The sequence below is a fragment of the Felis catus genome, chromosome A3 (assembly GCF_018350175.1).
Source record: "Felis catus isolate Fca126 chromosome A3, F.catus_Fca126_mat1.0, whole genome shotgun sequence".
Classification (NCBI taxonomy): Eukaryota; Metazoa; Chordata; class Mammalia; order Carnivora; family Felidae; genus Felis; species Felis catus.
In genome coordinates this window covers 66399988-66421023 of record NC_058370.1, presented here as the reverse complement: position 1 = coordinate 66421023, position 21036 = coordinate 66399988, and the positions used below count along the sequence as shown (strand labels likewise).

At 49.8% G+C, this 21036-nt stretch overlaps 1 protein-coding gene, 1 non-coding gene and 1 pseudogene across 2 annotated transcripts; all 3 read left to right on the top strand.

Annotated features, from left to right (window-relative positions):
- Positions 1–21036, top strand: part of LOC102901533 — a 118478-nt pseudogene that overhangs the window by 83625 nt on the left and 13817 nt on the right.
- LOC111559936 lies at positions 4749–4854 on the top strand. Its single transcript, XR_002741402.2, has one exon. It is a non-coding gene; the product is annotated as a U6 spliceosomal RNA (small nuclear RNA).
- LOC123384444 lies at positions 14131–15721 on the top strand (the record flags this gene model as incomplete). Its single annotated transcript, XM_045054178.1, is given in 1 exon segment — positions 14131–15721. A coding segment is annotated over 1 exon segment (1527 nt), but the record flags the coding sequence as incomplete, so codon positions are not given.

The following is a 21036-nucleotide window of genomic DNA, read 5'->3' as shown; positions in this document are numbered from 1 at the left end:
AATGTAAGCAGAGGCTTGAAACACACTTGGGCATGAGGATTGCCCTCTCTTTGGCCATGGTTGGAAGGCGGACATTATGATGTGGATGGGCCTGAGCTAGTTGCTGAAGAGGCCACATTGAGAACTGAAGTATCTCAGCCCTAAGCTTGCTGACTGCTAGATATGTGAGAACATGCTAGATCATCCAGCCCTAATCAAACCACCAGGTGAGTACAGCTGCATGCATGACCCCAGGGAAGCCCAGTGGACAAACCACCAACTGAGCCCAGCCAAACTGCTGACCTACACACTACTGAGCCAAGAACACGGCTGTTGTTTTGAGCCACTAGATTTTGGGGTGGTTTTCTGCTATACCTGATACAGTCCCCATGCAGGTGAGCCTCCAGCACCCCCAAGTATAGAGTCAGGCCCTGGAGGCAGACTCTGGTGGCTCTCAGGGGTGTGTGGCTGGAGCTGTGATCCCTCGTGAGCCACCATCCCCCTTTTCTTTTTAGGAATGGAACTTTTTAGTAACGGCAGAAGTCCAACTAACTAGAGACTCTACTCTGCAGCTAAGTATGATGACATTTTTACTGATGGAATGGAATGAAAGGGATGCGTGCAACTTCTGTGTTACTTCTTTAAAAGGAGTTTGCATGCCCTACACTTCCTCCACCCCCCTTCCTGAAGGCTGGAATGCAGAGCCGAGGCCAGCAGGGTGGACAAGTGTGGCAGGGAGGCAGGACTGTGTAAGATGGTGGCTCCCGTTGGCTCACACAGCCGAGTGTGGGGAGCAGTTCCACAAAAGGGGGGCTGCTATTCCAGGAGAGGGCAAGCGCTGGGCAGACAGGAGCACATTTACCACATGAGGCTCCCAGCTCTCTCCCAACCCCTCTCTCTTGTCCCCCAGCCTCCTCAGCACTTTCTCTCCAGCTTCCACAGCAGGAACAAAGAGGGAAGAAGGGGAGAGCAGAGGAAGCAGCATGTGCAAAGGTCCAGAAAGGAAAGAGGTCATGCTGCATTTGGTGCACTAAAAGCAGCTTGGAATGGCTGGGGGTTGGGGCAGGAAGATGTGAGGCCAGAGACCATGTCCTGAAAGGGGTTGGTCAGTGGGGAGTCCCCAGTTGGCTGTAACTTAAATGAATGGCTCTGGCTGCTGTGTGGAGCATTGAAAGGGGACCAGGCAGAGGCAGGGAGGCCAGTTTGGAGGCTGTAGGAGCCATCCAAGCAACAGATGATGGTGGCCTGAGGAGAAGGGTGGTGCAGAGGAATAAGGCAAGTACATTCAGAAACATTTAGGAGGGAAAATGGACCGGATTTGTAGAGAAGTCTGTTGTTGGGGATATGAGAGAGGGAGGAGTCCAGGCTGATTCGTGGGGATGCAGATGGCATTCACTAGGACAAGGGACACAGGCAGAGAGGTGGTGTAGGGAAGGTGAAGCCGACTGACTTCCGTCTTTGACGTGGTGGGTTGGAGGTGTCAATGGCACATTCAGATTATCTATGCTTTTTGCATACTCCATTTCTGGAGTCTCTTAATTGGTCACTCTCCATTTCACCCCCCTCCACCTTTTAAGTTTATTTATTTATTTTGAGAGAGAGAGGAGAGTGCCTGTGCATGCGTGTGTGGGGGGAGGGGCAGAGGGAGAGAGAGAGGGAGAGACAGATTTGCACATCTTCTTCAGAGAAATGTCTATTTTGCTCTTTTGCTCATTTTTATATTGGGTTATCCTTTTATTGAATTATAAGAGTTGTTTATATATTCTGGATACAGGTCCCTTGTCAGATTGATGATTTGCAAATATTTTATCCCATTCTGTGGGTTACCTTTTCACTTTCTTGATGGTATCATTTGCAGCACAGTTTTTTTTAAATTTTAGCACATTAAAAAAAACCTGATTTGCTGAGGTATAATTTTAAATGCTTCATTCAATGATTTTCTAGTAAATTTACAGAGTTGCGCATCACTGTAACCATTGTCATAATCTAGATTTCGAACATTTCCATCCCCTCCCCCCCCCCCAAAAAAAACCCAAAAAAACCTCATATGGCCATTTGTGGTCCACTCCTGTTACACTGTCAGCCCCAGCCAGCTCCTCTGGATGTACCTGTTTGGGACATGTCACGTAAATGAAATCATACAATATGGACTCTTTCACTTTTGGCTTCTTTCACTTAGCATAATATTTTTGAAGTTTATCCATGTTACGGCATGTATCAGTAGCTTGTTTCTTTTTAATTGCTAACTACTATTCTACTGTTTATCCATTCACTAGCTGAGTTATTTCTCATCTGTTGCTATTGTGAATAATGCTGCTGTGATTCAATGTAATTGTCTTAGTAGCTCGGGCTGCTGTAACAGAACACCATATTCCGGGCGGCTTAAACAATAGTTATTTCTCACAGTTCCGGAGGCTGGGAAGTTCAAGATCAAGGTGCTGGTTGGTAGATGGCTGCCTTTTCCCTCCCTCCTCACGTGGCAGAGAGAGTGATTTGGCCTCTCTCTTCTTATGAAGACGCTAATCCCATCATGGGGGTCCCACCCTCATGACTTCATCTAATTACCTCCCAAAGGCACCACTTCCAAATACCATCACATTTGGGGGGGGGGGGGGGGAGGAGGCCTACAACATATGGATCTGGGGGGACACAAGCATTCAGTCCATAATAGTAATTATTGATACGATTGGCTTTACATCTACCATTTCGATATTTGTTCTTGACCTATCTCATGTCTGTTTTGTTCCTCTTATTTCTCCTTTACTGACTTCTTTGGTGTTAAATAGATACTCTTCTAGCATACCATTTTAATTTCTTTGTTGGTTTTTAAATGGTGTTATTTTCTTCTTGGTTGTTCTAGGGACAATATGCAGTCTTATTGCAAGGTAAGAGGATATTTGACATTTTACGTGATGATTTGTTAGTTTGAATTAGCTAATAATTTATTGTTTCACAAATAACATAATTTAAATATCTCATATTTACATTCAGCTTATATTAATGTAAATTATTAGTTTTGAATTAATAAATAGTTGGTAATTATTTCTTTAATATTTAGGCATTTGGTATGTGGTCTCTCTACCCCTGCCCCGGGGTCTGCACATGTTGGGGGCAGACCTACCTTTCTCATATTTTCACGCATGTATTTTTTCACATAGCTATAGTCATACTATGAATGATATATTATGAATATTACAATATTTATCCTGCTTTTTATTTTATTTATTTTTACCTGCTACTTTCTTTTCTTTTTTTGTAATTAACAAATTATTTTTATTTTTTATTCATTGTATTATTGTTTATTATTGTTTATTTTTGAGAGAGAGAGAAAGACAGAGTATGAGCGGGGGAGGGGCGGAGAGAGAGGGAGCCACAGAATCCAAAGCGGGCTCCAGCCTCTGAGCCATCAGCACAGAGCCCGACACGGGGCCTGAACTCAAGAACTGCAAGATCATGACCTGAGCCGAAGTCAGATGCCTAACCGACTGAGCCACCCAGGTGCCCCTATTTTTTTGTAATTAAAAAAAAATGTTTATTTATTTTTGAGAGAGAGACAGAGGGGGAGTGGGGGAGGGGCAGAGAGAGAGGGAGACACAAATGTGAAGCAAGCTCCAGGCTCTGAGCTGTTAGCACAGAGCCCCACATGGGTCCCTAACTCACGAACCATGAGATCATGACCTGAGGTGAAGTTAGAGATTTAACCGACTGAGCCACCCAGGTGCCCCTTATTTTATTTTTTAAAATAGGCTTTATGCCCAGCACAGAGCTCAACGTGGGGCTTGGACTCACGACCCTGAGATCAAACTTGAGCTGAGATCAAGAATTGGACGTTTAATTGACTGATCCATCCAGGAGCCCCTCTTTGTTTTTAAACTTTCCATTTGTATGAGCTCTTTATTAATATGCCCTCCTCAAAACTTTTTAGGAAGGAGGCAGAGTATAAATACATAAAACAGAGAGTAACCTTTTATCTCCCCTATTTGCTGCCAATACTTCTCCCCACTTGCCCCTTTTCATTTTTTTTAAGGCAGAAAATTTACATTTTTCTCTAGTCAAACTCGCTAATCTCTCCTTTGTGATTTTATCAGTGATTTCTAAGTTTAATAAAAGATATTTTTCCCCTGGAGATTTGATGAATGTTTAAGTCTCTCCTCTTCTAGTTTTCCTAGGTTATTAAAAAGTATGGAACTCTTTAATCTCTGTAAAATTTCTCTGTAAAGACTCCCTCTGGTCTGAGGAGAGAGATGATTTTGAAGTATAAGTTTCTCAAACTCAGCAGTTTCCTTCCCTGGTTTCCCTGCCTGCGTTGGTATCTGGGGCTGAGCCTGACCACGTCCTGCAGGCCGTCTGTCTGTCTGATGGATGGAGGGGACAACAGAATCAGAACTTGCCTCTTAAACTACACCCACATGCAAGGGGACAGACATCACAGGGAGAAAGTGGGAGAACATGACTCTGAACCTGAGTTTGGCCCCTGTGTGTAGACTCTCAACCTCTCATTCTCTCTCTGCAAAGTGGGGCCAAGGGTGCCGGATAGGGCTGCCATGAGGATAACAGGAGATGAAATATAGAAAATTCTAGAACACCACTTGGCCTATCGTGGGTCTCTCAGGGCCCTGCCTTTGCACTGACTTGACTCCTGGGTCCCACCTCATGACCAAAGGTGTCTCTGAGCCTGCCTCACCACAAAGTGTGGGCAGGCCTAGTGGAGCGTTAAGAGTATTTACTTTTTTAGGTGAGAAAATTGAGGGTTAGAAAGTTTAAATGGAGTGCTCGCTTTGGCAGTGCACAAACTAAAAGCGGAACATACAGGGAAGGTTAGCGTGGCCCCTGTGCAAAGATGACACACAAGTTCACGGTGTTCCATATACATTTTTTAAAGACAGTTTCAATGTCAGAGTAGCAGACACTCCTGACCGCTCTGACACACTGCATCCCCCCGCTCCACTTTGCCTCACCGCACCTCAGCTTCTTGGCGTCCTCACATGTGAAATGGAGCTAATTGTCCTCATCGGTTTCTACTGCTGAGCGGTTATTTGATGATCAAATGAAAGCCTCTGAAAAAGGCCACGGAAAAATCCAGAGGCAAGGTAGCGTCCCCGTGGGTGGCTGAGTCCACTCCCCCTCCACCTGGACACAGACGGGGCCTTGTGTTAGGTCTGTGAGGTTCCCTGCCTGCCCGCCCCCGCCCCCCAGGAGAACCGCGCAGAGACTCTGTGGAGGCCCCTTGTGCCCGCTGCTCACTGGGCAGGAGGCCCAGGGCTTGGCAGAAGCCCCAGGAAGCAGAGCCTGGAGGTGAGCCGTACTCAAGCCCCACTGTGTTCAGCTTGGAGCAGCTCCTGAAGTCTCTGAGAGCCATGGTGAGGAGGAACCTGGGGTCACCCAGGTCTCGCCCATTTCACAGATGTGGAAGCTTGGGCTCAGAGGGGCAGCTGGTTAGTGGTCACGTCAGAACTTGGGCCAGGGGATCTTGGTTCCCAAGCCCAGCGCGCTTTCCACTTGGCCTCTACTGCTGCAGTGGCCTCCTTGGGAAGGGCTCCTTCGGCCTTTCTGGAAAATTCTTCGCAATGTGATGACATTTGAGCAAAACTGTATGATGTTGGAGGATCAGAGCACTTCGACAAGCGTGGCAAAGCACTAAGAACGAGATGCCTCCAGAGTTGGGAGGGAGTTCCCTGGGAGTAGAATTTTCCAGAAAGGGAAAGCAGCATTTTGAGCAGGAGCTTGAATTTACTGGAACAGCTTGGAAGAATGTGGGGGCAGTGGCTGGAGGTAGGCAAAGGTAGTGAGGAAATCTGACACCAGCACCCCACCCTGGCATTCTGGCATTTAAAAATAAAGTTGCTTTCTCTTTTAGCACTTTTTTTGTTTTGTTTTGTTTTGTTTTTAAACAGAAGCCATACTGCCCCCACTGAGGTTTGAGAGGCAATAGTCGTGAACCCTGCTGCACATTAGAATCCCCTGGGTGCTTTTAAAATCCCAATGCCCAGATCAAATCCCAAAACAACCGTACGGGAGTCTCTTGGGGGAGGACCCAGACCTCAGGAGTTCTTAAAGTCTCCCAGGTCGTATTAATGAGCTACCAATGTTGCTCAGAGGACTACTAGCCCCTGAATTACTTTGCCATCTGGTTTGTGAATCTAAATATATAAACATGAGGGGCAAATGTGTAATTCTGTTTACCATGGACACTTGTCCAGTCCTTCTCAGGAAGACCACGAACAGAAATGTCATTCCTCTTCCTCATTCCCACCGTCCCCCTCCCAGTTCAATCTTACCATTGGGGCCCTACCCTGAGCCCACCTCCTCTAAGAGATGGCCCCAAATCAGGATTACTTATCTCCTCTACTGAGTTATACTGTGCTTCTTTTGACTGGGGACTCTTGGCCAGCCTGCAAATCTTCCCTGTGGCTTTACCTGACATGGGTTGTTATGTCTGTTTTCAGCCATGTGCATATTCTCTGCCCAGTGAGATGGTAAACCTTCTGAAAGGCAAGACCCCCATCCTTCCCAGAAGCCCTGGGCTTCCCAGGAGCCTTCAGTTAAGACTTGTCCACAGGCTGAATGAATTCACTGGATCCACTTGGGTTATACTCAACACATTTAAAAAATTTTTTTTTAGAGAGTGAGAGAGTGAAAGTGGGGGAGAGGGGTCCAGGGAGAGAGGGAGAGAGAGAGAAAGAGAGAGAGAGAGAGAGAGAGAGAGAGAGAGAATCTAAAGCAGGCTCCATGCTCAGTGTGGAGCCCGATGCAGGGTTCTATCCCATGACCCTAGGAACATGACCTGAGCCAAAATCAAGAGTCAAGATGCTCAACCAACTGAGCCATGCAGGTGCCCCTATACTCAACACAATTCAGACAATGACTCGGGGAAATTGGGACTGTATTATTACTACTTTTAATCTCCATTTTATGATGAAATGAATCTCAGCTCAAAAGTTTGTGTGAGGTCACGGATCAAGGAAGTGGCCATACACCAGACCCATCACACTTCCTTCTCTACCACACAGGTTTCTGCTAATAGTAGAGATGCCCCCAGAGCAGGGAGGACCTCGTTGGGGGCCAAGCTGGGAGACCTCTTTCTCCTAGAGTCCTCTCTGACTGGACAGTTGGGGAGGACATCTGTGAAGGGCTGTTTGGTCTCCAGTTCCTCATCTCTGAGGAGGGGATGTGACAGGGAAGAACTTTCTGCTAAGATCTTAGGATGATAGGTATCAGTTCTCAGAGTCACCAGAGCAAAAGGCAAATTTTATGAGGAAACATTTAAAAACTTGTATTACAAATATTACAGCCTCTTTTTTGTGGCTGTTTGTTGGAAGTTAACGGGAAGATTCTGGGGAAGGATTTATTTATTTATTTATTTATTTAATGTTTATTTTGGGGGGGGGGAGGGGCAGAGAGAGAAGGGGCCAGAGGATCTGAATTGGGCTTTGTGCTATCAGCACAGAGGGGCTCAAACTCACAAACTGTGAGATCATGACCTGAGCCGAAGTCTGACGCTCAACCGACTGAGCCACCCAGGCGCCCAAGGATTTATTTATTGAATGCCCTCTGTGAGGTGCCTGTCTCTCGCATCAAGAAGCCCAAGAGAGGGCTTCGTCAGAGCTTCTTGGGGAGATGTGTATGGGATCCCTGCACTGTGGGGTGGCAGACTGGCGCTTGACTCCCGCCCGAGAAACCACAGGGCTAGAGATGGTTGGCCAGCTGCTCAGTAGACAAACCAAAGGAGAGGCTGCTGTCTGGGATCAGCCTGAAGTTCCCGAGTCTTCTGGGAGAACGGATGCCCAAATGTATCCCATGGAACACAGCAGAGAGGGTCTGCTGTGAGTTGAATTGTGTTCCAAGACTCAGAAGTGATAGCTGGTGTCTCTGAATCAGGGGCAGGGCCACAGGGAAATAAATGCAGCCCCAGGTGGGCACAGGGGGCAAGGAAAGGACTCTGGAGGCTTGTCCCGCCTCTGGGCCTCTGTCCTCTCCCCGGACTGTGGAGCCTGGCATTCAGGGTGGTTCCATGCCCCAGGGAAGCCTTTCTTGATCCTGTCAATGCTCCTGGTGACTCTGTGCACAGCAGTCCCCTCTCTTGCACTGCATCGTAACTGGTCAACTGGCCATCTCTCCTCCAAGAGGGCGGGCGTGTTTTGTCCGCACAGCTCAGTGCAGCGAGGTGCAATTTTCTGGGTTCACGTAACATAAGGGTTGGCAAACTTTCTCTTAAAAGCCCAGAAAATAAATGCTTTCAACTTTGCAGAACCATACGGTCTCTGCTGCAACACTCCAATTCTGCTGCCTTGGTGTGAAAGCAGCCACAGACCAGACATAAACGAAGGAGTGTCCTTGTGTCCTCCAGTAACGCTTTATGTACAGAAATAGCCTGCGAGCCGGAGGGCTGTGGTTTGCCAGCCCTGGACCTGGGGAGTTTCTCATGGACGAAATCACGCGTGAGCAAAAGCGAAACTTGCGTTATGCTCACACCGTTCCCTAATATCCCAGTCATATGGGAACACATTTGTATTTTCATAGTGAGCGTTAAGGCAGAGCGGACTGAACGATGGGGCTGTTATGAGTGAGCGGACTGGCGCCTGTAAAGCCCCACCAAGTCATCAACGGGACCATGACCAATAGATGGTAGCGATCATTATTGGCTATGGTAGAGGTTGTTGTTGGGATCACACTGCATTCTGGATGTCATGTACTTAGAACAGTGCTTGAAACTTTGTAATTTTACCATTTTCGTGAAATCTAAGACATACTTTTAAAAATTATGGTAAAATATACCGAAAATAAGATTTCCATTGTAGTCATTTTTGAATGTACGGTCCAGTGGCATTTAGTGCCACACAACGTGTGCAACCATCAACCATCACCCTGAAAGGAAGCCCCGCACGTACTAAGCAGTCAGTCCCCAGTCCTCTCTCCTCCAGGCTCTGGAAGACATACTTTTATTTGTTTTTTTTCCTTCACCTCTTCACATCTCTGAGACCAAGCTGTGCTTACAGTCACATGTCTAATGATCACTCCTTCCCAGGTGGCAGTCCCACACTGGCGTGTCACTGAGTGCATGAGCATAAACTTGACCGTAGCTCTTCAGTAAAGTTTTGTGCATTCTTGGGTATTTTGAGTTTAACTGCCATCCAAACCGCCTTCAAAGATGCTATGATTCAGCAGAGAGATGAAAAGTTGATGCGTATGAAGAAAGATACGACATAGAGTGGCAGGGCATAAATCTGATTTTAATGGAGCAAATATTCATCATCAGAGGAATAACCACAGTCTGTGCTTCTTCCAAAGCAACTACCAAGTGTGTTATGGGAGAGAAAAAGAAGATACCAGTGGATAAAGCTGTGCTACATTTCGTTACTGAGATATGTCTAAAAGATGGTCTGTCACATAGGAAGCAAGACAAGTGGAGCCCGGAGAAATTGTGAAATCCCTTGGAATAGATAATAAAAAAATTTCAAAGTAATGAGAAGTTGGTGTGACTGGCTCATGTGTCACATGGGACTATTATTAAGACATCATGTCTCAGTTTAATGGCAGTATTATTTTTCTTGATGGTACATAAAAAACAGTCTATCGTACAAGTAATGGCATCTTAAGATGATGATACGGTATTACTGTCATCACAGTGCATTGTTATTTCCATTTACTCATTTCCCCCACAAGACTGTCAATGTTTTGAAAAAAGGAGTTTATCTTACCCACTGCCGGATTCTCAATGCCTTGTCTAGTGTCTAGCATGTTGTAGCATATGGAATGAACAAAACTCATTTGGGAGATGAAGCTCAAAGTAATTCATTAGTGTTAGCACTAAGCTTTCAGGTTGTGGTGAAAATTAAACAAAAAACCACCTTTAAAAAAATCCTGACTCGTCCTGCACTTGGCACAAAGGACATGCCACTTACTTGGTGGTTGTTTTGGTGCCAGGTGGGATTGTGTTTGGTTAAACTGGTCGAACACCCAAAACAACAATGGTTGAAACAAGATGGAAATTGATTATTGTTTCGGATAAAGTGGGGAAGGTGGTGCAGCAGTAAGACCAACAGGCCCGCAAGTTACTTTAGTCATGATGCTGTGCCATCCTTGAACGTGGTATCCACCCTTAAGGTCTAAAATGGCTGCTCGAGCTCCAGGTATCGTGTTCGCATCCCGGCTGGTAGGAAGTAGGAAAGGAGGCCATAAAAATGCATACATATTCTTCCCCAAAGTCATAAATGCGACTCTGCTTATATTCCACCAGCTAGAACTTGACTACATTTAACCACATGGAAACTGGGGAACACAGGCTTTTGTCTAGGCAACTATGTACCCCACTAAAATTCAGGGGTCCCATGACTGAGGAAGAAGGGGGGAATGCATGCTGAGGGACGAGTAGCAGGCTCTGCCACAACTGTTAAACTCCGTGGTGCTGATTATACGTGCAACACAGTAACTAGACTCGTTCTGTCGAAGTGACAGAAGGCTTTCAATCGGAAGTAGGGGGCGAGCCAGGCTGCGAAAGATGAGTAGGATTTAAATGAGCAAAAAGGATGGGTAAGGGCATTTCTAGCAGGAGAACGACCAAACAAGGGCCCAAAGACAGGAAGGCACAAGATGTGCCTGTGGGTTAGTAGAGTATCCTTGGCCAAGCAGGGACTGGGTGTCAGGAGGGCTGGCTCGCTGGTTCCCAGCCCTGCGAGCAGGGGGCCAGTGCTGTGCTGACTGTAATCAGCGTGGCGTTGCCTTGGTTTCCTCCTCGGTAAAACATTCACAGGGACCATCCTCTTGTGAGGATTCAATGAAATGCAGTAGGAGGAAGTCCTCTGTGAACTGTAAGATCCTATCCGCTTTAGATGTTCAAAAACAACAGCCACTGTCATCATGACACAGGTTCAGCCTTGGAACAGGAGGAGGAATTTGCAATCCACAACCCCCTCCTCAGGCAGCTCCCACTTGCAGCCTCCTGGTACAGGTGGGAAACGTGAGTGGTGAGTGGAGGGCATGCAGGCACACAGGAGCCTTTAGTGGAGAGCAGACGAGGCACATAGATGCTCCCGGAAGGCAAGACAGTGACCGGGAGATTGCAGGGACAGTAGCCCTGGACTGTCCACTGCTCTCCCCCACCAAGGAGCACAGTGGATCAGTGTCTTGTGGCTAGCCAGGAGTCGAGTCTGGGTCCCCCAAGCCCATGTAGGCTCCTGGGTTGGAGGCCGGCTGGCTCTCTGGCAGGCCAGCCGCGGGGGCAGAGAGCCTCCTTCACATCCCTGCGGGAGCCCCCGTGGGAGAAGCCAGAGGCTACAAAAGCCGAAGGTGAGGGGAGAGAGTGCAGGGTGGGGCTGGCCTTGGTCCAGGTTGGGCCTGGAGGTCTGACCAGGCTGCTGCCTCTCCACAGAGGGGCCAACTGTTAGTCTTTAGTCCTCTAGGGCTGCCATGACAGGATACCCTAGACTGGGTGGCTTGAACGACAGATATTTATTTCTCACAGCTCTGGGGGTTGAGAAGTCAAAGATCCAGATGTCAGCTGATTTCGTTCTTGGTGAGAGCCTCTTCCTGGCTTGCACACAGCCGCCTTCTTGCTGTGTCCTCACGTGGCAAACAGAGAGAGCTCTGATCTCTTCCTCTTCTTACAAGAACACTGATCCTGTTATGGGGGCCCACCTTCGTGACCTGACCTGAACCTCCCAAGGTCTCCAAAGTCCCAAGCCCCAAGGACTCCACATACTGTTGCTTTGGGGGTGAGGGCTTCAGTATAAGAAGGAACACAAACATCCAGTCCATAATAAGCACACAACTGCTGTTGGAAACATGCCCTGGGCCTTGTGGGGTCCTGCTCTGTCCCCACGCTTGGCCGTGCCTCCTTGGCACGCATCATGGCTGGCATGTTTCTGCTCTGGCCTGATGGAGGAGTCAGGTGGGAGCTCGGAGCTGCTTCCTCCTGCTGATGCGCAGGGAGGGCCCGCCAGCACAGATGTCCTGGAGGGAGGGAGGCCGCGGCAGGGAGGTGGGCAGGTCTGCAGCCACATTCCAGGCCACCAGGGCTTTGTTACGCTGATGAAAACCAAACCGTGCCTTTTCTTTTCCTTTCTTTCTTTTTTTTTTTTCTTCACGGGATTTCTGCAAAGTCGGTTACAAAGCCTGTAGTGATGAATGCAGAGGGCAGGGCCGGAGGGGAAGGAGAGTGAGAGAAACAGCCAAGGAGAAGCACCAACTGGGTCAGGGACACAGAGGGTAGAGCGGGAGAGGACAACGTGAAGACCCGGAGATGGGGACAAGCAAAGAAAGACACAGGAGGAGAGGGAGCCAGAGCGAGAGAGAAAACAGAGGACAAAGTGGCCAAGAACCTGAGGGATGCATGGGAAGATACAGAGGACCAGGGGGCAGCTGGGGATGGAGAAGAGGCCCCAAGGGAGGAGAGGACCTGGAGGATGGGAAGGCAGACAGAGGGCCCTTCCCCACCCCAGCCCAACCCAGGAGAGGGAGAGAGAGGAGACAGGGGAATCCCACTCATGCTGTGGAGCTCACTGGGCATCAGGGTCTCTGCTTGGTCTGGCTTGGCTGCCCCTCTCTCTAGTTCAACTCCAGATTGGAGGTCAAAGCCTCGGGGGCCTAGCTGACAGGATGGCTGGTCAGATAGGTCCAGTGTGGCCAGGCCTGTGGGCTGGGGGTGGGGATGGTGACCTCTAGGAGCTGCTCTTAGTTCTGAAAGGGCGGGCCTACGCCAGCCGACTCCATCTTGTTCTGTGTCCTTCACCTTGACCACACCTCCTCCCCTTGACTCCATCTTGTTCTGTGTCCTTCACCTTGACCACACCTCCTCCCCTTGACTCCATCTTGTTCTGTGTCCTTCACCTTGACCACACCTCCTCCCCTTGACTCCATCTTGTTCTGTGTCCTTCACCTTGACCACACCTCCTCCCCTTGACTCCATCTTGTTCTGTGTCCTTCACCTTGACCACACCTCCTCCCCTTGACTCCATCTTGTTCTGTGTCCTTCACCTTGACCACACCTCCTCCCCTTGACTCCATCTTGTTCTGTGTCCTTCACCTTGACCACACCTCCTCCCCTCGAGTAAACCCTCCCTCACCTGCCGGACCCTTCCCCAGGACCCCTCCCCAGCCAATCGGCTGAGGCCATAGCCATTACCTCACCAACTGCCCCCAGGCCCCAATAAAACCTTTGTCCTTTTGAAACTCGCTCTCTTTCCCTGGTATCTCACCGCTGCGTCGGTGCAGGTAGGGGATTGAGCTCGAGCTAGCTCGAATAAAGGCTCTTTGCTTTTGCATCGGACTCGGCTCCCTAGTGGTCTTTGGGGATCACGAATTCTGGGCATAACATTTGGGGGCTCGGCCCGGGATCCCCAAGACCCCGAGGGACCCCCGACCCGGAGAGCCTGACTGGCCACGGTTAGTGTCTGTTTGTTCTGTCTTTTCTGTGTGAGCTCATTTCTGGAATTCTGGTAGTGCCCGACGCGGTCTAGGTGGACGCACTGGAGGACCACGGGCCGGGAGTTTCGGAAGACGTTCCGATTCTCCCTTCTGGAGGGACGTGGAATCCCCTCAAAGGTCTGAGACGAGGCGGGTCGCTCCCGCTGGTCGGCGTGAGGCCGTCGTCTTTGGAGGGACGTGGAATCCCCTCATCGGTTTTGGAGGGACGTGGAATCCCCTCAAATGTCTAAGCTAGCCTTCAGTTTTGCTTCCATGGAGTTGGAAGACTTTCTAGGGGCCCTCTGTTTGTCTGTTTTTGTGTTTCTCTGTTTTGCTCTGTGGACTTACTGGACGGACGTTATGGGACAGACTCAGACTACTCCTCTAAGTATTATGATTGATCACTTTAAGGATGTGAGGGGAAGAGCTAACAACCTCAGTGTGGAAGTCCGAAAGAGTCGGTTGCAGTTTTTTTTGTTCTAGCGAGTGGCCAACTTTCAATGTCGGATGGCCACCAGAGGGGACCTTCGACCTCCCTACCATCCACCGAGTCAGGAGTATCATCTCTCAGCCTAAGATGGGCCATCTTGATCAGCTCCCTTACATTATCACTTGGCAGGACCTTGTAGAAGACCCACCCTCTTGGCTTAAGCCCTTCCTAACCCTGCTCCCTCCGGAGCCAAAACCCATTCTTGCTTTGCAGGAGACAGAGAAGAGGAAACGTCTTACCCAGCCTTCAGCACCCCTCTACCCTGTCCTACAGGGGGGTACTGAAGAAGAATTAATTTTTCCTCCCCCGTATAACCCCTCTAGGATGCCGGAAGAACACCATCCTCCCCCTCCGGGGGAGGCAGATGCTGTTCCGAGAGCGGGAGGCGGAAACACCCCAGGGGGAAGCCCGCCATTTACCAGACAAAGGGCTCAGAGGGAGCAATCCGCCTCCGCCGCCGACTCTACTATTCTGCCCCTGCGAGCCACCGGACCCCCAGACGCGGAGGGGAATCAGCCCCATCACTATTGGCCTTTCGCCACTAGTGACCTCTACAATTGGAAAGCTCAGAATCCTAAGTTTTCTGAGAAACCGGCAGGGCTTATTGATTTATTAGACTCTGTTCTTTTTACCCATCAGCCCACGTGGGACGATTGCCAGCAGCTTTTACAGGTCCTGTTCACGACTGAAGAAAGAGAAAGAATCCTCAATGAGGCCCGAAAACTAGTTCCGGGCGCAGACGGGAATCCCACCACCAACCAGGCTCAGATAGAGGCCTCCTTCCCCTTAACTCGGCCCCAGTGGGATTTCAACACGGCAGAAGGTAAGGAGAGGCTCCGGGTCTACCGCCAGACTCTAATGGGGGGTCTCCGAATGGCTGCTAGAAAGCCAACCAATTTGGCCAAGGTAGGAAATGTACAACAGGGAAAAGATGAATCTCCGGCTGCCTTTTTAGAAAGGATCATGGAGGCATTCCGTACCTATACCCCCATGGATCCAGAGGCTCTGGAAAGCAAGGCAGCTGTTATCATGGCCTTTGTAAACCAATCGGCCATAGACATTAGGAGAAAATTACAGAAAATAGATAGACTAGGAGAAAAAAGTCTGCAGGACTTACTGGTGGTAGCCGAAAAGGTATATAATAACCGGGAGCCTCCTGAGGACAAGCAGACTCGGGCCATGGCGGCTGCCAGCAGTAAGCAGACTCGAGACCTGGCCAGAATACTGCTAGCTACCACTGCTGACTTCCCCGAGGAACGAGACCGCCGTCTCCGGCAGCTGGCAGATGACGCAAGAAAAGGTAAAAGCACCACCAAGGGGGGGAAGCAGAGGCTGCAGAAGGATCAGTGTGCATACTGCAAGGAGATAGGGCATTGGGCCCGAGATTGTCCGAAATGGGCCGGCTGGAAGGGAAGCAAGACTGATCGAGTAAAAGTCCTAGAGCTGGATGAACTAAGTGATTAGGGGAGTCAGGGTTCAGACCCTCTCCCCGAACCCAGGGTAACTCTTAAAGTGGAGGGGACCCCTATTGACTTCCTTGTCGACACCGGAGCACAACATTTGGTCCTCCGCACCCCACAAGGAAAACTAGCTAGCAAGAAGTCCTGGGTACAAGGGGCAACTGGTATGAGCCAGTATTCATGGACTACCCGAAGAACAGTAGATTTGGGAACGGGCCGGGTATCCCACTCCTTTATGGTAATACCAGAATGCCCCTACCCGCTGTTAGGACGGGACTTACTGACCAAGATTGGAGCTCAGATAACTTTCAGACAAGGGGGGCCTCAGGTCACCGATGGCAAGGGCCACCCCATCCAGGTCCTGACCATGAAACTGGAGGATGAATACCTCCTCCACCAGGAGGCGCTCCCGAGAGAGGATAATATAGACAGATGGCTACAAGAATTCCCCTCGGTTTGGGCAGAGACAGGGGGGATGGGACTAGCCGCTCATAGGACCCCAGTCCTGGTAGAGCTCAAGCCAGGAGAGAGTCCGGTAAGGATCAAACAATACCCCATGTCTCAGGAGGCCTGGAAGGGGATCCAGCCACACATCCGGAGACTACGAAGCCTAGGGGTACTAGTTCCTTGCCAGTCTGCCTGAAACACCCCCCTACTGCCGGTCAAAAAGCTTCACACAAATGACTACCGACCGGTACAAGACCTCCGGGAAGTAAATAAGAGGGTCGTGGACATACACCCAACTGTTCCCAACCCATATATTCTCTTGAGCTCCTTAGCGCCCTCCAGGGTCTGGTATACTGTACTAGATTTAAAGGACGCCTTCTTCAGTCTGCCGCTGGCACCCCAGAGCCAACCCTTGTTCGCCTTCGAGTGGCATGATCCGGAGGAGGGCTACAGTGGACAACTCACCTGGACACGGCTACCTCAGGGATTCAAAAATTCACCCACCATCTTCGACGAGGCACTACACGAGGACCTGGGTGAGTACAGAAGGGAGCACCGTGGCCTCACCCTTCTACAGTATGTAGATGACATCCTGATTGCTGCCGACACTGCCAAAGACTGTGAGCGAGGGACCCAGGACCTGCTGGCTACCCTGGGGGCCTTAGGATACCGGGCATCCGCGAAGAAGGCTCAGATATGCAGGGAGAGGATTCACCAACAGGACACCAAAATAGAGCAAGTTGTATCTGCCTGCAAGACCTGCCAACTCACCAACGCGAGGGCCACATCAAATAAAAAAAGGAACCAGGCTCAGAGGCACCAGACCGGGAGCCCAATGGGAAGTCGACTTCATTGAAGTCAAACCAGGAAAGTATGGTTTTAAATATCTTTTAGTATTTACAGACACCTTCTCTGGCTGGGTGGAGGCATACCCAACCAAGCATGAAACGGCTCAGACGGTGGCTAAGAAGCTACTAGAAGACATCTTACCCAGGTATGGTTTTCCTGCCCTGGTAGGATCAGACAATGGACCAGCTTTTATCTCGCAGGTAACACAGGCAGTAGCCAAGGCGGTGGGGGCAAACTGGAAATTACATTGTGCTTATAGGCCCCAGAGCTCAGGACAGGTAGAAAGAATGAATAGAACCCTAAAAGAGACCCTTACCAAATTAACCATGGAGACTGGCGGGGACTGGGTGACTCTCCTACCGTACGCCCTTTATTGGGTTAGAAACACTCCTTACACTCTGGGTTTTACTCCCTATGAGATCATGTTTGGCAGGCCACCCCCTGTTATTCCCAGCCTTTGAGCTGAACTTATTGCTGAGTTTAAAGATCAAGAACTTTTTCTTTCCTTGAGCGGGCTCCAGAGGGCGCATGAGGACATTTGGCCGTGCCTCCGTGCCATCTATGAGGCTGGCCCGATCCCGACACCTCATCAGTACAGGCCGGGAGACTGGGTCTACATCAAGAGGCACCACCGAGAGACTCTCGAGCCGCGCTGGAAGGGACCCTACATCGTGGTGTTGACAACCCCCACCGCTCTCAAGGTAGACGGCATCGCGACCTGGGTCCATCACACCCACGCTCAGCCAGCGGACCCCTCCTCGATCCGGAAGGACTTCGTCACGCGATGGGCCATCAGTTAGGACCAACACAACCCGCTCAAGCTACAGCGCATTCGACCTACCTAATATTGGTAACTCTGTTAACTCTGCTTGTCATTGCTCATGCTGCCGGGAGTCCCCACGCCCCCCAAAACATCACCTGGCAGATCATAGACATCAGCTCGGGGACAATACTTAATCAGACCTTCCAGAGCCATCCCAGGGACACTTGGTTCCCAGAACTTTGCGTAAACCTCCAGACTCTGTTCTCCTTGTCACCATAAATGCAGCCGGTCCCATGATTGGGTCCGTAAGCTACATGACAAGGGGGGAATGAAAGGGCGGGCCTACGCCAGCCGACTCCATCTTGTTCTGTGTCCTTCACCTTGACCACACCTCCTCCCCTTGACTCCATCTTGTTCTGTGTCCTTCACCTTGACCACACCTCCTCCCCTTGACTCCATCTTGTTCTGTGTCCTTCACCTTGACCACACCTCCTCCCCTTGACTCCATCTTGTTCTGTGTCCTTCACCTTGACCACACCTCCTCCCCTTGACTCCATCTTGTTCTGTGTCCTTCACCTTGACCACACCTCCTCCCCTCGAGTAAACCCTCCCTCACCTGCCGGACCCTTCCCCAGGACCCCTCCCCAGCCAATCGGCTGAGGCCATAGCCATTACCTCACCAACTGCCCCCAGGCCCCAATAAAACCTTTGTCCTTTTGAAACTCGCTCTCTTTCCCTGGTATCTCACCGCTGCGTCGGTGCAGGTAGGGGATTGAGCTCGAGCTAGCTCGAATAAAGGCTCTTTGCTTTTGCATCGGACTCGGCTCCCTAGTGGTCTTTGGGGATCACGAATTCTGGGCATAACAGTTCCAGGGCCTGCTGGACAGCAACAAGCTCTCATGGTGCTGGGAGGGACAGGCAATCAAAATCAGGGGTTGAAGGCAGAAGTGAAGAAAGAAAGAAAATCACACCTGGGGCACATGGGTGGCTCAGTTGAGCGTCCGGCTTCAGCTCAGGTCATGATCTCACGGTTTGTGAGTTCGAGCCCCGCGTCGGGCTCTGTGCTGACAGCTCAGAGCCTGGAGCCTGTTTGGGATTCTGTGTCTCCCTCTCTCTCTGCTCCTCCCCTACTCATGCTCTCTCTCTCTCTCTCTCTCTCTCTCTCTCTCAAAAATAAATAAACATTAAAAAGAAAGAAAGAAAGAAAATCACACATTCACATCATTAGCAATTAGTTGCCTTCCCTTTAGTTGCCTTCCCTTCTGAAGAGTATGGTCTTCCCAAACCAGGTGGTTGTGAATCATGCCCATCCCTAAAGCAAGTCCATGGCCAGACCCTTCTCTGAGAGCAAATCCCAGCAAGCTAGGGCCCCATCTAACCCTGGCAGGAAGAGAGGAGGCAGCTTTATTAGAAAAGAAGCTCCATTGGCCTCTGCCGGCACCCACTGGGAAGCCCTAGACTCTAGGAGCTTGGTTCAGGACCCAAGACCTGGCTCAGCCAGAGTGGCCATCAGGGCAGGGGACAGCCTGTGTGTGTGTGTGTGTGTTGAGTACAGGGAGCTAGCTACTAGGGATCTCAGACACCAGGGCAGGAAAACCCACCTAGGGAGCCAGAGGGTGTGGAAGGAGGGGAGACAACATCACATTCTCAGGCCGGGGGCGGGGGGGGCAGAAGAAGGGTAGGACTTGCCTCTTTCCCTCGGCCCAGGGCTCCCCATACATCCTCAGAAAGGTCAAGTGTCCAGACAAAGGCCATTGGCAGGTGCTCTGAGGAACAATGTACAAACAGCCCGTAGCACCTCCTCAGAAAGGATCCCTTCATAAGGGGAAAGACAAGGGTGTTGAAAACAAAGAAGGCAATGAGAGAGACTAGAATTGCAAGAGGCATTCAAGATCTGCTGATCCACCTCTCAGTGCACAGAAAGGGGCAGGAACTTGCCCAAGGCCACACAGCCAGGCCGTTGTTTTTTTTGTTTTGTTTTGTTTATTTGTTATTGAAGTATAGTTGACATGCAACATTATATTAGTTTCAGGTGTACAACATAGTGATTCAACAACTACATATTACTCAGTGCTTACCAGTCACCATGCAACATTATTATGATATTGTTGACTATATTCCCTATATTATACTTTTCATCCCCTTGACTTACTTATTTTATAACTGGAAGTTTGTACTTCTTTTTTTTTTCAAAGTAGTCTCCATGCCCAACGTGGGTCTTGAACTCATGATCTTGAGATCAAGAGTCGCATGCTCTACCGACTGAGCCAGCCAGGTGACCCTGGAAGTTGGTACTTCTTCATCCCCTTCACCTGTTCCCGCACCCCCATGCTCTCTGGCAACCGCCAGTTTGTTCTCCGTATTTATGAGTCTGTTTCTGTTTTTTGTTTGTGTGTTTGTTCATTTGTTTTGTTTTTTGGATTCCACATGTAAGTGAAATCAGATGGTACTTGTCTTTCTCTCTCTGACTTATTTCACTTAGCACAATACCCTCTAGGTCCAACTATCTTGTTACAAATGGCAAAATTTCATTCTTTTTTATATTTATTTATTTATTTATTTATTTATTTATTTATTTTTGAGAGAGAGAGAGAGAGAGAGAGAGAGAGCGCTTGCATGAGTGGGGGAGGGGCAGAGAGAGAGGGAGTCACAGAATCCAAAGCAGGCTCCAGGCTCTGAGCTGCCTGCACAGAGGCTCGGGGCTCGAGCTCATGAACCATGAGATCATGACCTGAGCTGAAGTCAGACACTTAACGGACTGAGCCACCCAGGTGCCTCCAAATTTCATTGTTTTTAATGGCTAACATTTGATCGTATATATATATATATATATATATATATATATACCATATTTTCTTCAGCCTTCTTTTGTTGTTCTGCTCCCAACCCTTCCACAGTGTCCTGCGTCTGACTTGCCTGCATCCTTCAGGTCTTATCTCAGTGGGGCTCCCAAAGCCCCGTGATATAGATAGGAGTATTCCCATTTTACCAGTAGGGAAACTGAGGCTCTGTGGCTGAGTTGCCATAGGGCTCGTCCAAGGCCTGGCTGAGGCCTGGGTTCCCGGCTCAGGGCTGTCCTTCTGTGCTGTGACCAGGCAGCCCATCTTCTGCAGTGGGCGTGGCCTGCATCCATGCTGACTGCTAGGCCACCCTCCCCACCTTCCTGCTCAATCTTGCCCGTCGAGACCTGTTTGGGCAGAGAAGGTGGTCACCTGAGTGGAGCTCTCATTCTGTGGCCCTGGCTAGACTGGTCCATCCCAGTCTGAGGGTTTCGTTTCTTTGATGAAGCCTTGTTTTCCTGGGGCTGCTTGTTTAAACGTATGCCCCCTTCTTTGTCCTCTGCCCAGGCCACCTCTGTTCCTCAGTGTGGGTGCATGTGTCAGCCACTGCCCTGGGCAGGAGGCTGTGGGACGGCCACAGCACAGTGACACATGGTTTGATGTGGGATAGGAATATTTTAAATCTGAGTTATCCTTCAGAGACTGGAACATGTGGTTTCCAGAAGCCCAAGGGCACTGGTTCCCTCAAGAGGGGGAGGGGAAGTGAGGAGAAAGTGTGGAAAGGGTAGGGGATGGGGTGGGGACCAGACTGATCTAGCACAACTCCAACCTACTGAGTGCAGGCCTGGGAAGGACATGCTGCCTGTC